The sequence below is a fragment of the Arachis ipaensis genome, chromosome B01, assembly GCF_000816755.2.
Source record: "Arachis ipaensis cultivar K30076 chromosome B01, Araip1.1, whole genome shotgun sequence".
NCBI classification, from domain to species: Eukaryota; Viridiplantae; Streptophyta; class Magnoliopsida; order Fabales; family Fabaceae; genus Arachis; species Arachis ipaensis.
The window spans coordinates 8,312,120-8,323,332 of NC_029785.2; the positions used below are offsets into that span (position 1 = coordinate 8,312,120).

The following is an 11,213-nucleotide window of genomic DNA, read 5'->3' on the forward strand; positions in this document are numbered from 1 at the left end:
AAAGTAGACAAATTAATTATTTTCTTCTCATATACAGTTTTTTTAAGACATAAAAGTAATTAATTAGGTCATTATTTAAGATAATTAAAGTCACTATTTCATTAAATTTTTAGTAAAATTACTATTTATTAAAGTAGACAAATTAATTATTTTCTTCTCATATACAGTTTTTTTAAGACATAAAAGTAATTAATTAGGTCATTATTTAAGATAATTAAAGTCACTATTTCATTAAATTTTTAATTTTAAAAAAAAATCCTAGCAAATTTTGGTATAGAAATTTCGAATTTGAAAACATTGATAAAAATTATGTTGAATTTTGATTTATTTGATTCTCATTTAAATTAATCACTATATAAGTTAAAGTTCTGTTTTGAAGTTATATTCGAGCTTTAATCTGATTTTTAAAGTTTCAATTTACTTAATTTGATTTTTTAACTTAGGTATTCGTGACTCATATTGGGGTTTTAAGTGTTTAGTTAAAAAAAAAGTTAAGGTAAAAAAAAATTCAATTGTCACATCAAATAGTCGCTAGAATGTATAATGTAGCAGTCGTTAGTCTATCTCAGCATGTTGTTAACGATTTTGTGAAACAGTGACAAAAATAAGATCAGGAACCAATGTGAGTCATAACTATTAAGTTGGGAGACTAAATTGAATAAATCAAAATTTTTGAAATTAGATTGAAATACGAACATAATTTCAGAGACCAATAAGTATTATCTCTTTATTGACAATTATGTTGTTTTAATGGTAATTAAGATCTAATAATGGTTTATAATAAAAGAAGCCTTCTTTTGCAACAATGAACCTATAGTAGTAGTTAGAGGTGTTCTTAGATTATATCATATTCATAAATCCACAGTATTTATCTGTATCTGATCTGTAATTTATGGATATGATCTGATCTGTAAGATGATCAGATTTGATCGAATCGGATCCACACTCTAATCAGATAGAAGTAAATATGTTTAAAAAAGTAAATAAAAAAATTATTGACTTTTTTTATAAAAATAAAATTTTTTAATATTTTTTATTTTATGGAATAAAATTGTTCTAGTACTTTTATATGTGTGACTAATTAGTGGTGTTAAAACATTACTCTTAATTATAAATAAGGTTTATGTTACGGATCCGGCCCACAAATTCTACACCCAGAACGGTCCCCGAACCCGGTTACTAGAGTCCGACCCCCTTCGCCCTTCCAGAAGGCCCGGAACCAGCCCACTAGAGTTCCTAACCAACTTTCGAATTCAAACGTCTCCCTTATCTTAGCCAAATAAGATAAGATAAAGATAAGATAATTCAAACGTCTCTTATCTTAGCCAAATAAGATAAGATAAGATATTCACCATCACCTATAAATAGAGGACCCAAGTCCCTCCAGGTATTCATTCATTCCTCACACCTTCTACCTCTTAGATCCATTCTGACTTGAACGTCGGAGTGTCTTTGCAGGTACCACCCCATTGCTCCAGGCAAGTGATCCGGCATCTGCCTCAACCCGCAAGTTCTCGATCCATCTCTCAACCCGTACCAGAGACATCTTGTACAGTTTATAATTTAAAAAATTAAAGACTCAATTAAAAAGATACAAAAAAATAATGTTAAAATATTCTAACTCTTTAAAAAAAATATTCGAAATTCAATATGATCCCCTATGTTGTTGATGGCAATGCTGAAGATGACGTGGGGACTTATCTTTATTTATAGTATTTTTATTTATTTACGTAAGGTGTAGTGTTTATTTAGTACTGTTGTTCCACAATTGAGCTTTTGGTTTCAAAAAAAAAAAATAACCATATTATATATTTTGAGGGTTGAGCTTTTGAAATGGACACTTGCAATAAAAGTACTTTCGGACTGTTTCATAGCACTAAAAGCATATATCTTTCAGTTCTTTTTTTTTTCTTTTGTTTTCTTGAATTTTATATCCAAATAGTTTCCAAACTAGTATGTACATAAGAAACGAATAACAACGTGGTCATCACTCCCATTTACACATAATTTGATTGGTGTGTCTGAAACCACAAGTTAACACAAAGCTTCCATCCATTCTCTTCAAAACAAAGCTTTCCACAAGCACATAACACCCAAAATTTTCCCATTTAATTCCCCCTTCAAATTTCTCATCTCTAATTATCCTCTCTTGCCTCTTATTCCTACCCAACCAACCACCTCTTTCTTGCTCCCATTTCATTCTCTCGACAATAACCAAATTCAATCCAACACTGACCTCTCTTCCCACACTAAACCAAACCACTCCATCATCACCATTTCCTTCACCCCAATCAGCTTCCTTTCCACCACCCACCATAGCAAATTCTGTTTCAACAACAACATCCACTAACACCCCATCATTACCTTTACTACCATAAACACTATTATTCTTCATTGACAAAATCTTCTCCCATCTTTGCTCAAGTGTCAATGTGTAAAACACAGATCTTTTCATTTGGTCCTTGAGTTCCATTCCTTCCTTTACAAACATAAATGGACAGTACCAATTCCCAATGACCACAGAACCAGAACTATCATTAGACAATGGGAAATCGAATGCCGGTAATTGACCGCGCAACAATTGATTTAGGCCAAGAGCTTCTTCCAACTTGTAATTCTTGGGTGTAGAAGCTTCAACAGTCCAACCTTTCCTCCTTAAGAATAAAGGAGGGAACCCATCAGGAGCAACAGACTTTGCATGGAATCCAGAACTCTTCTTGATTATCTCGAATTGTTGCTGTTCGTTAAAGGGGTCCAAAGGTCTTGGTTTAACATCTTTCACAAAATTGAAGCATAAACAAGTTCTCATATCCTCTTCCTTTGAACTTGTACATGCCTTCCTGCTCGTCAACATAACAAAACAGTTTGTAGAATAATAATAGTACTATAGAAGGGTAAACTAAAAAAATAATGATAAAAAAAATCCATTTTAAAAATTGATAAAAGTAACTCATTGCCAAATAGCTTTCTTATTGTTGGAAAAAAAAAAACACTAATGTGCCAAAAGCAAATATTTATGTGGAAATCTTAGATAGTAGTATAGTACCGCGTCAACTTTTTTTTATCAACAGAAATTGAACTACTTGATTATTCGTTATTTTTTGTCAATTTTTTAAAATCTTTTGAACTTAATGCTAATACATTTTAGAGAAAATAAGACATCTTTGGAATTTTTTTTTCTTTTTGGTAGGTGCTTCAATCTTTAAAAATATAGTTTTTGTGGTTTAAAAAGATTTATGACACCATAAATCACATATGCATATACGACAGTATGAACACTTTTCTCTAATTCAAAATTCGTATATTCTTATGTGCTTCTATTGAGTAGAGAACATGATAGCCAGTTTCAAATTGACAAGATAAATTCATGGATATCCATAAAACATATCAATTCCAAAGCAAGATTAATTATTTTGTGGATTCAAGCATGGAGGGAGAAAGATTAGCATACATACCCTTGATGCTTTCCTTTCCTCCATATAACATAGTAGCGGTTGGAAGACAAGGGCTGATTAAGAACTGGAATGAACATAACGTCGTCGTAATCCGTTGTGGACCCATTTCCTCCTCTATTAACAGTATAACTGACGGTCAGATTCTCGCTCTGAGGAAAAGGGAAATGGCTGATGTTTCTGTTTTTCAACAAACCAAAGAACCAATAGCTTTGTGCTGCTTCATCTTGGAGAACAAGAAAACCTGAATTTGGACCCTCTGAAGAAGGTGCCTCAGAAAGGGCATTAACGTCTTTCTTTAACAATGAACGAGGCCATGTTGAATACATTCTTGATTCTTCTTAATTTCTTTCTCTTCTTATTCTTTACGCCTAGCTTTGGCAAAACAATAAAAAAAATACTCAATAACAAACAAATTAAAATAAAAACAATCAAAATAAAAAATCAAGCACCATAATCAGACCGCTAACGATTTCAATTGCATAAGCCACCCCTTTTGATCTAGGGCACCTTATTGGATAACCGCATTCATATCAGACTTTATTTTTCATGTCCCCATGTTATTTATAAAAGAATAAAAGTTCACATCTCTTTTCATGCTTTCCATATAGCAGAGCAAAATTTAATCAGTCACAAACAAGATATACAAGACCAAAATTCAACTAAATTAATTCAGATTCAATAATCATTTTAGATTTTAATAATTCAACATTCAGCAGAATCATCAATCTTACTTTCATAAATCATAAGAACAGAATAAATAAAAAACAACATAACAGAAGTACAAATACAAGTGTACCTCAAATTCATTGAACAATATTGAAGTACTTACTAGAGAAAATAGAGGAAGGAGGAGACTGAAGTCACACAACAGAAGGAGAAGGAGGAGGTCTTACCTGAACTGGACAGTCACGTTGAAAATTTTAGATTGAAAGAATAGGATTTGGGGGATTTATTGCTAGGTTTTCATGGCCTTGAACTCAGATTGGGCCTTTGGATTGGATTGGGTTTCAATCAGGGCCAAGGAAACGTCTTTTTCAATCTGGAATGCAGCATCGTGGCAAAAGAGCGATTTCATCGGCGATTCTGCGGGTAGCAGTTTCCGCAACTCGAACTGCATAAACGGCACGAAGGGGAGTGGCAGTAAATTCACGAAGCTACAAGTTAGTTACATGTGGTCCTGAATTCTAAAATGAATTGTTTGATTTGCTTATTTGCTGTTTTCTTTTTCTTGGAATTAAAGCTGAAACTACTGGGATGCTGGATGCTGGATGCTCTAATTGATATTTTAGAAGGAATAAAGAGAGCAGGGGACTTCATGATGAGCTTGGAAGTTGGAATATATAAATTTTAAAAACTAGTGCCCATCAAGCTGCATTTTTTCTATAGAGATGTATGTATATTATAGCGAATGCTACGGTGATGAACGCCGATGAAATGACGTGGAAGGCACAATTAAGTCACACGTGTCCCTTATTCCCTGAGAAGAAAAGATAACTTCTGAAGTGGTGCAGGAGTTTGTCTTATGTCATGTCTCTCTTTTGTGGGATTAGATGAAGTTAATGACATTAATTTTTTTTTAAGTTAATGACGACATTGTTATTATTTTAGTTAATCTTTTGGGTCTTTTTGGTGGATTGGCCAATATTTTTGTTGTGATTTGGATATTGGGTATTATGGTTAATATTTTTAATCACTAGAAAAATTATGATTTTGGTGTCACAAATTTAAGATTGGAACCCATTATGACCAAAAAGAAAGAGATTGAATTCTTGGACCAACTGAAATCATAAAAATAACAACAATGATAATAAAATAGAAGAGAATGCTTACTATGATGGTTTTGAATTTAAAAAATTGAAATAAATAAATTAATAAAAACAAAAAATATAAATTAAATGATAAAAACTAATTTTAAAATTTTGTAATTCTACCATTTGTATATTATTAATTATTTATATTTTTTTTTATTTTTTGGACATGGATAAAATTCAAAACCCAAATCTACTCTTATACTTTCCGTCTTAAACTCATTCATTCTTCACTTTCTATTACACATGCAGCATCCTTCCTCTACTGTTTTCATTAGCAAAATCAAATTAGGTTGTATTGGAACCGGTGTTTTGTGCAACCTCGCCGTCGTTTAGAAAGCTTGCTGACTTTAGATGCCTCTTTATTGCCGATGTTTTCTTTTTCCATGAGAGGTTAATTTTGGGTGAAAGAGGATGCTGCATGTGTAGTAGAGAGGGAGGAATGAATGAGTTTAGGATGAAAAGTTTAAGAGGAGATTTGAATTTTGGATTTTATTCATGTCCAAAAAAAAATTAAAAAAAAAAAATAAGAATTTTGGTGTGAGAATAATAACAATCCTAAAAAAACTAAGATTTTGGTGTGAAAATAATAACAATCATATAAAATTAAAAAAATATACTTGTGATTATCAGGGTGTGCTTTGTGTAATGTGAAGAGTTCTAGGGCATCAATCTATAAATAGGTGGAGTTAAGTTTTAAAGTAGCTCTTGAACTTACACTCGAGCCTCAAAGTAATCCCTGAAATTAATAATTACTCAAATTCATTCGTAAACTTGTATTTCAGGACTCATAGTAGTCCCTGAAATATTTTCTATTTATCAAAACCTTAAAACGACGTCGTTTTGAGGAAAAAAACAAAAAAAGAAAAAGACAAAATAAAGTAGATTTGAATTTTGGATTTTATTCATGTCCAAAAAAAAATTAAAAAAAAAAAACAAGAATTTTGGTGTGAGAATAATAACAATCCTAAAAAAACTAAGATTTTGGTGTGAAAATAATAACAATCATATAAAATTAAAAAAATATACTTGTGATTATCAGGGTGTGCTTTGTGTAATGTGAAGAGTTCTAGGGCATCAATCTGTAAATAGGTGGAGTTAAGTCTCAAAGTAGTCCTTGAACTTACACTCAAGCCTCAAAGTAATTCCTGAAGTTAATAATTACTCAAATTCATTCGTAAACTTGTATTTCAGGACTCATAGTAGTCCCTGAAATATTTTCTATTTATCAAAACCTTAAAACGACGTCGTTTTGAGGAAAAAAACAAAAAAAGAAAAAGACAAAATAAAGTAGCGTAGAATCCCCCAATTTTATAAAAGAAAAAAGAAAGAAGCACAGCGTAGAACCCAACCCCTCCCAATTTCCAAGCTGTTTCCTTCTCTATCCCCATCTTCAACCCCTTTTCCTCCCTCAACCTTTACCTTTTCCTTCTCCATCCCCAATCCGACCTCTTTTTCTCCTCCAACCCTTCCCCTTCTACTTCCCCAACTTGATATCATTCCTCTTTCTCTTCTTCTTTTTAATTTGATGCCCTCCTTCTCCTCCTTTCCAACTATAATCTCACACTCACAAGAGCTCTCCTCAACCTTTGCTGTTGCCGCCTTTCGTGGGCCTCCGTTTCGCTGCTGCCGTGTTCGCCTGCCTCCATTTTCGCTCAGTTTTTCTCTTCTCTCCTCTGGCACGGTTCTCTCTCTCAACCATGGTATTTTTTTCTTTAATTTTTTTAGTTATTCAATCATTGTTCTTTAATGTTTTGGGTGATTATTACTGCTGATCCTGTTTTAATATAACAACAATGGTTAATTTTAGGGCAAAACACTATAATAAGCCAACATCAATCCAAATTTACCTATATGAGCCAAAATGAAAATCGATACAGCAATGAGCCAGATCATATTTTTATGTAATTCGAACCAGGGTAGTTCGAACTTCATCCTCAAATAATTCGAACCAGACCAGTTCGAATTTCGAAGAAAAAATTGAATGTAAATCGAACCAGACTGGTTCGAACTACCTATGCAAGTAATTCGAACCACTCCAGTTCGAATTAGGGGGAAATGTGTTCTTCATGTAATTCGAACCACCCTGGTTCGAATTACTAGGGAATGGGCTATATAAGGAGTTCGAATCAGCCTCATTCGAACCATTCTCACCTTCCCCTGCCCCACCAAATCTCAGAGAAAACGACCCAGATTCTCTCCGCGAAATACCTGAACGCAATATTCTGCTCATGGGAGACAATCCGGCGCGGTTATATCGCTTGGACGGAGTCGCCCATATAGCTGGGGTCATCAACGAAGAGGTTAGTACGGAAATAACTTTGTTTTACCGGTACATGTGAGTTTGTGGTTTGGCATGCGAGTAAGATATTGGTTTAGTTGGTGGTTTATTTTAGTGGTTTATGTTAGTGATTTCTGTAAATGGTTTATGTTAGTGGTTTTTGTAAGTGATTTATGTTGGAGGTTTATGTTAGTGGTTTATCTTAGTGGTTTATGTTAGTGGTTTATCTTAGTGGTTTAGGTATGTGGTTTATATAAGCGGTTTACGTTAACGGTTTACGTTTGTGGTTTTTGTTAGTGGTTTATGTTGGTGGTTTATGTTAGTGGTTTATGTTAGTGGTTTATGTTAGTGGTTTATGTTAGTGGTTTATGTATGTGGTTTATTTATGTGGTTTATGTAAGCGGTTTACGTTAACGGTTTACGTTAGTGGTTTTTGTTAGTGGTTTATGTTGGTGGTTTATCTTAGTGGTTTATGTTAGTGGATTATGTTACTGGTTTATGTATGTGGTTTATGTAAGCGGTTTACGTTAACGGTTTACGTTAGTGGTTTCTAGTAGTGGTTTATGTAGGCGGTTTAGTTGTGGTTTTATAATGTTAGATCTTTCATGTCAGTAGCCTATGGGGGTTTCTAATTTAAGTTTCTTATGCAAATGGTTCTCGTTCTTGGTATTTTTAAGCGGCTATACATAGTAATATTTTTTGGTTTATCAATTATCGTGTTGATTATGTTTGTCACCGGTAATTAAGCTGGTTCTAAGAATGCGGTTCATTTCTTCCACAGCCTCAGCGATGCATCAGGAGCATGCGGCGGCAGCAGGGCATGGTCCTGGATGACAGATACGTTCCGTACCTGCAGATGGCTGGTCTTTACCATCTTGCAAGGTTGAACGATAGATGGTTCCGGTTGGACGAGGCCCTTGTGAGTGCTTTTGTTGAGCGATGGCGTCCGGAGACTCACACGTTTCATATGCCGTTCGGAGAGTGCACTATCACACTGCAGGACGTGGCATACCAGCTGGGTTTGCCAGTGGACGGGCGTTACGTCAGCGGCTGCCTATCAGAGTTCCATATATACATCGAGGGTGGCCGTCCAGCCTGGGTTTGGTTTGAGGAGTTGTTTGGAGTGGTACCTCCTCCTAGCCAGGTTCAGAAGTACGCGGTCAACTGCAGCTGGTTTCAGGAGACGTTTGGTGAGTGCCCGGAGGGAGCTGATGAGGATACTGTGCGTCGTTTGAGGCCTCACAGCGGGGAGTTGGGCAAGTACCTGAGATGGATCGGCCTGACGACGTGCCGGATAGGAGGCGGGTTGATCGGAGAGCTCGCGTGGGCACACGTCGTAGCCAGCGTGACTGGGGTTGGCTTGAGCGTGCTATGGAGGCTGGCGACGAGGCCGGACCCGCTAGGGGTCGACGACGACATCATCCTGGCAGAGGTAGAGGGCGTGCTGCGGTTCATGCCGCTGCACCTGACCCTCAGGACGATGACGATGATCAGCATGGGCCTGAGGGCGGGGATGGTGCAGGGGCGGCCTCAGTTGCTGGTGGTAGTACCCAAGATGGGGTTCACGGAGGTGAGTGGTATGGCTCCGGGATGGGTGACGGGGCTGAGCCTAGTGACGCTGGACTTGGGTCCGGTCCTTTTGGACATTACTTTGTTGGAGTACCCACCGACGACCAGCCTCGGCAGGACGGTACTCCATGGGTTATTCCCGGATCACAGTGGCAGGACTTCCTTGGGGCAGATACGCTCGATCCGGACTTCGGCAGTCCACGGTTTCTGGCGGAGATTTCGGCTATCATGCAGGAGGACGAGCCGGGCAGGAGGCGTCCTCAGACCCCTGCCACGCAGGCACCCTTAGATGTTGATCTGAACGAGCCTGCTACGACTCCTGTTGGTGACCAGTTTGCTTTGGGAGGTACCCCACATTCCGCTTACACCGCTGCATCACAGTCTGTCGCCGGGCCGTCTGCCGCACCATTCCATTTTACGCCACCCGCACAGCCTACCCCACATGAGGACGCAGATGAGATAGAGGATGAGGAGCCGTTCATCCGCAGAGGTCAGAGGCCACGGGTTCCCCGTCGTTGTGGGACAGGCTCCCACTTGTTTAGATGATTTACATTTCATGTATTTTGGACGTTAGGGTTCACTCATGTATTTTAGATGATTTACTTTAGAGCTATTTTTCCTTGTTGTATGCTCATTTTATTGTACTTAAAAATCTGTTATTTACCTAGTGGATTAGTGACTATGTATTATCATTGAATCATATGACACTGTAGTTATCAACTTTTGCAGTCATGGGATTTCTAAACAAATTCAAATTCAGATGCAACTTTTTCATTACTAGAAGGTAAAAGGATAAACAGATAACACAAATCATCTTCAATAACAAGTTACAGGAAAAATAAAATCAATGAACACTAACAATAACAAGATCGCTACTACTGGCCCCCCGTGTGAGACGGTCCTCCAAGCTGTGGGCAACTCCTGCAGGTGTGTCCGGGTTGGCGACAAAGACCACACCTCTTTGGCCGATTCGGATCTGCCTCGTCCATGTTCGTCTGTATCCTAGTGGATCTCGGACGACCCTCTCTTGCCCGCCTCTTGGCAGGGTCCGGGATCACGGTTGGCCCGTCGTAAGGTGGCCAGAATCCCTCCGGTATCGGCGGTGTGAATCCCATATGGTACACACGGAACACTGAACTAATCTGATACACGCTGTGAACATAAGAGGTGAAATGCCTGGATGAGCGGTGGAAACGTCCAGAAAAGTCTGTGAAAAAAGGCTTGAGACTCGTCTACTTGTCCACTAACTCGAACGGGGCTCGTCCGTAGGATTGCAACAGTACCCGGCATCGTCAATTGGACTCCCAAAACCCACCTGGGGAGCTCGTTGTATGACTCATCCCAGTCACCATATACGAGATAATTCGAACCACCCTGGTTCGATTTACTTGAATGAATTTTCCTCTTCATAATTCGAACCACTCTGGTTCGAATTACTAACGAATTGAGTTCGAACCACACTGGTTCGAATTATATAAATATAGGATTTGGCTCATTGCAGAAACGAATTTCAGTTTGGCTTATTTAAGTAATTTTCAACTTCCCTTGGTTTATTCTGGTTTTTTGCCCTTAATTTTAGTTATTTTCTATTTTGTAATTATTTATTTTTTTGTGGTTGCTGTTTAGATTGATTGATGCTTGCTATTTAAGTTGATTGATCTTTTCTAATTAATGGTAATTTTTTGTGATATTTTGTGTTGTTGGTTTTTATTTTTGTGATCTGTTGAAGAAGAAGAGAAGAACAGAGTTGAAGAAGAAGAAGAAGAAGAAGGGGGTTGTTGTGTTTTTTTTAATATAAAACGACGAACGTTTTTCTATGCTTCTTTTTTTTTTGTTCAAAACGACGTTGTTTCAAATTTCTGATGAACGGAAAATATTTCAGAGCGGAGTACAAGTTCAGGGACGAATTTGAGTAATTATTAACTTCAGGGATTACTTTTAGACTCGAAGGTAAGTTCAGGGATTACTTTGAGACTTAACTTGAAATAGGCGTGATCGAAAACTTTTGAAAAGAAACAAAATATAAAATTTATAATATTAAAAAATTTATATTAAAATATTAATTTTAATTACAAAATATTAGTATGCACTCCTCTATCA

At 36.8% G+C, this 11,213-nt stretch overlaps 2 protein-coding genes across 3 annotated transcripts in view; both read right to left on the reverse strand.

Moving 5' to 3' along the window:
* LOC107618402 overlaps positions 1-4,381 on the reverse strand; it is a 74,622-nt gene extending 70,241 nt beyond the window's left edge. The window contains exon 1 of the mRNA XM_021117050.1: positions 4,349-4,381. The gene's annotated coding sequence lies outside the window, so the exon portion shown is untranslated. The remainder of the gene's footprint in view (positions 1-4,348) is intronic.
* LOC107618266 lies at positions 1,864-4,486 on the reverse strand. Of its 2 annotated transcripts, none has more exons than XM_016320313.2 (3): positions 4,349-4,486; positions 3,456-3,823; positions 1,864-2,840 (listed from the first exon to the last, which is right to left on the reverse strand). In XM_016320313.2, exons 2-3 carry the CDS (start codon positions 3,779-3,781, stop codon positions 1,988-1,990), a joined length of 1,179 nt encoding a protein of 392 aa, XP_016175799.1. In that variant the 5' UTR covers positions 3,782-3,823; positions 4,349-4,486; the 3' UTR covers positions 1,864-1,987. The 2 variants fall into 2 exon arrangements, with proteins under 2 accessions (XP_016175799.1, XP_016175871.1); XM_016320385.2 differs by having other exon boundaries at positions 3,456-3,827; positions 4,349-4,472.

What these genes read in the sequence shown, in the direction of transcription:
- LOC107618266 (XM_016320313.2), bottom strand. Translation starts at nt 3,781, where the DNA reads ATGTATTCAACATGGCCTCGTTCATTGTTAAAGAAAGACGTTAATGCC. An exon ending in AGGAAAGGAAAGCATCAAGG is followed by an intron (nt 2,841 to 3,455) that starts GTATGTATGCTA and finishes GTTGACGAGCAG; the next exon opens with GAAGGCATGTACAAGTTCAA.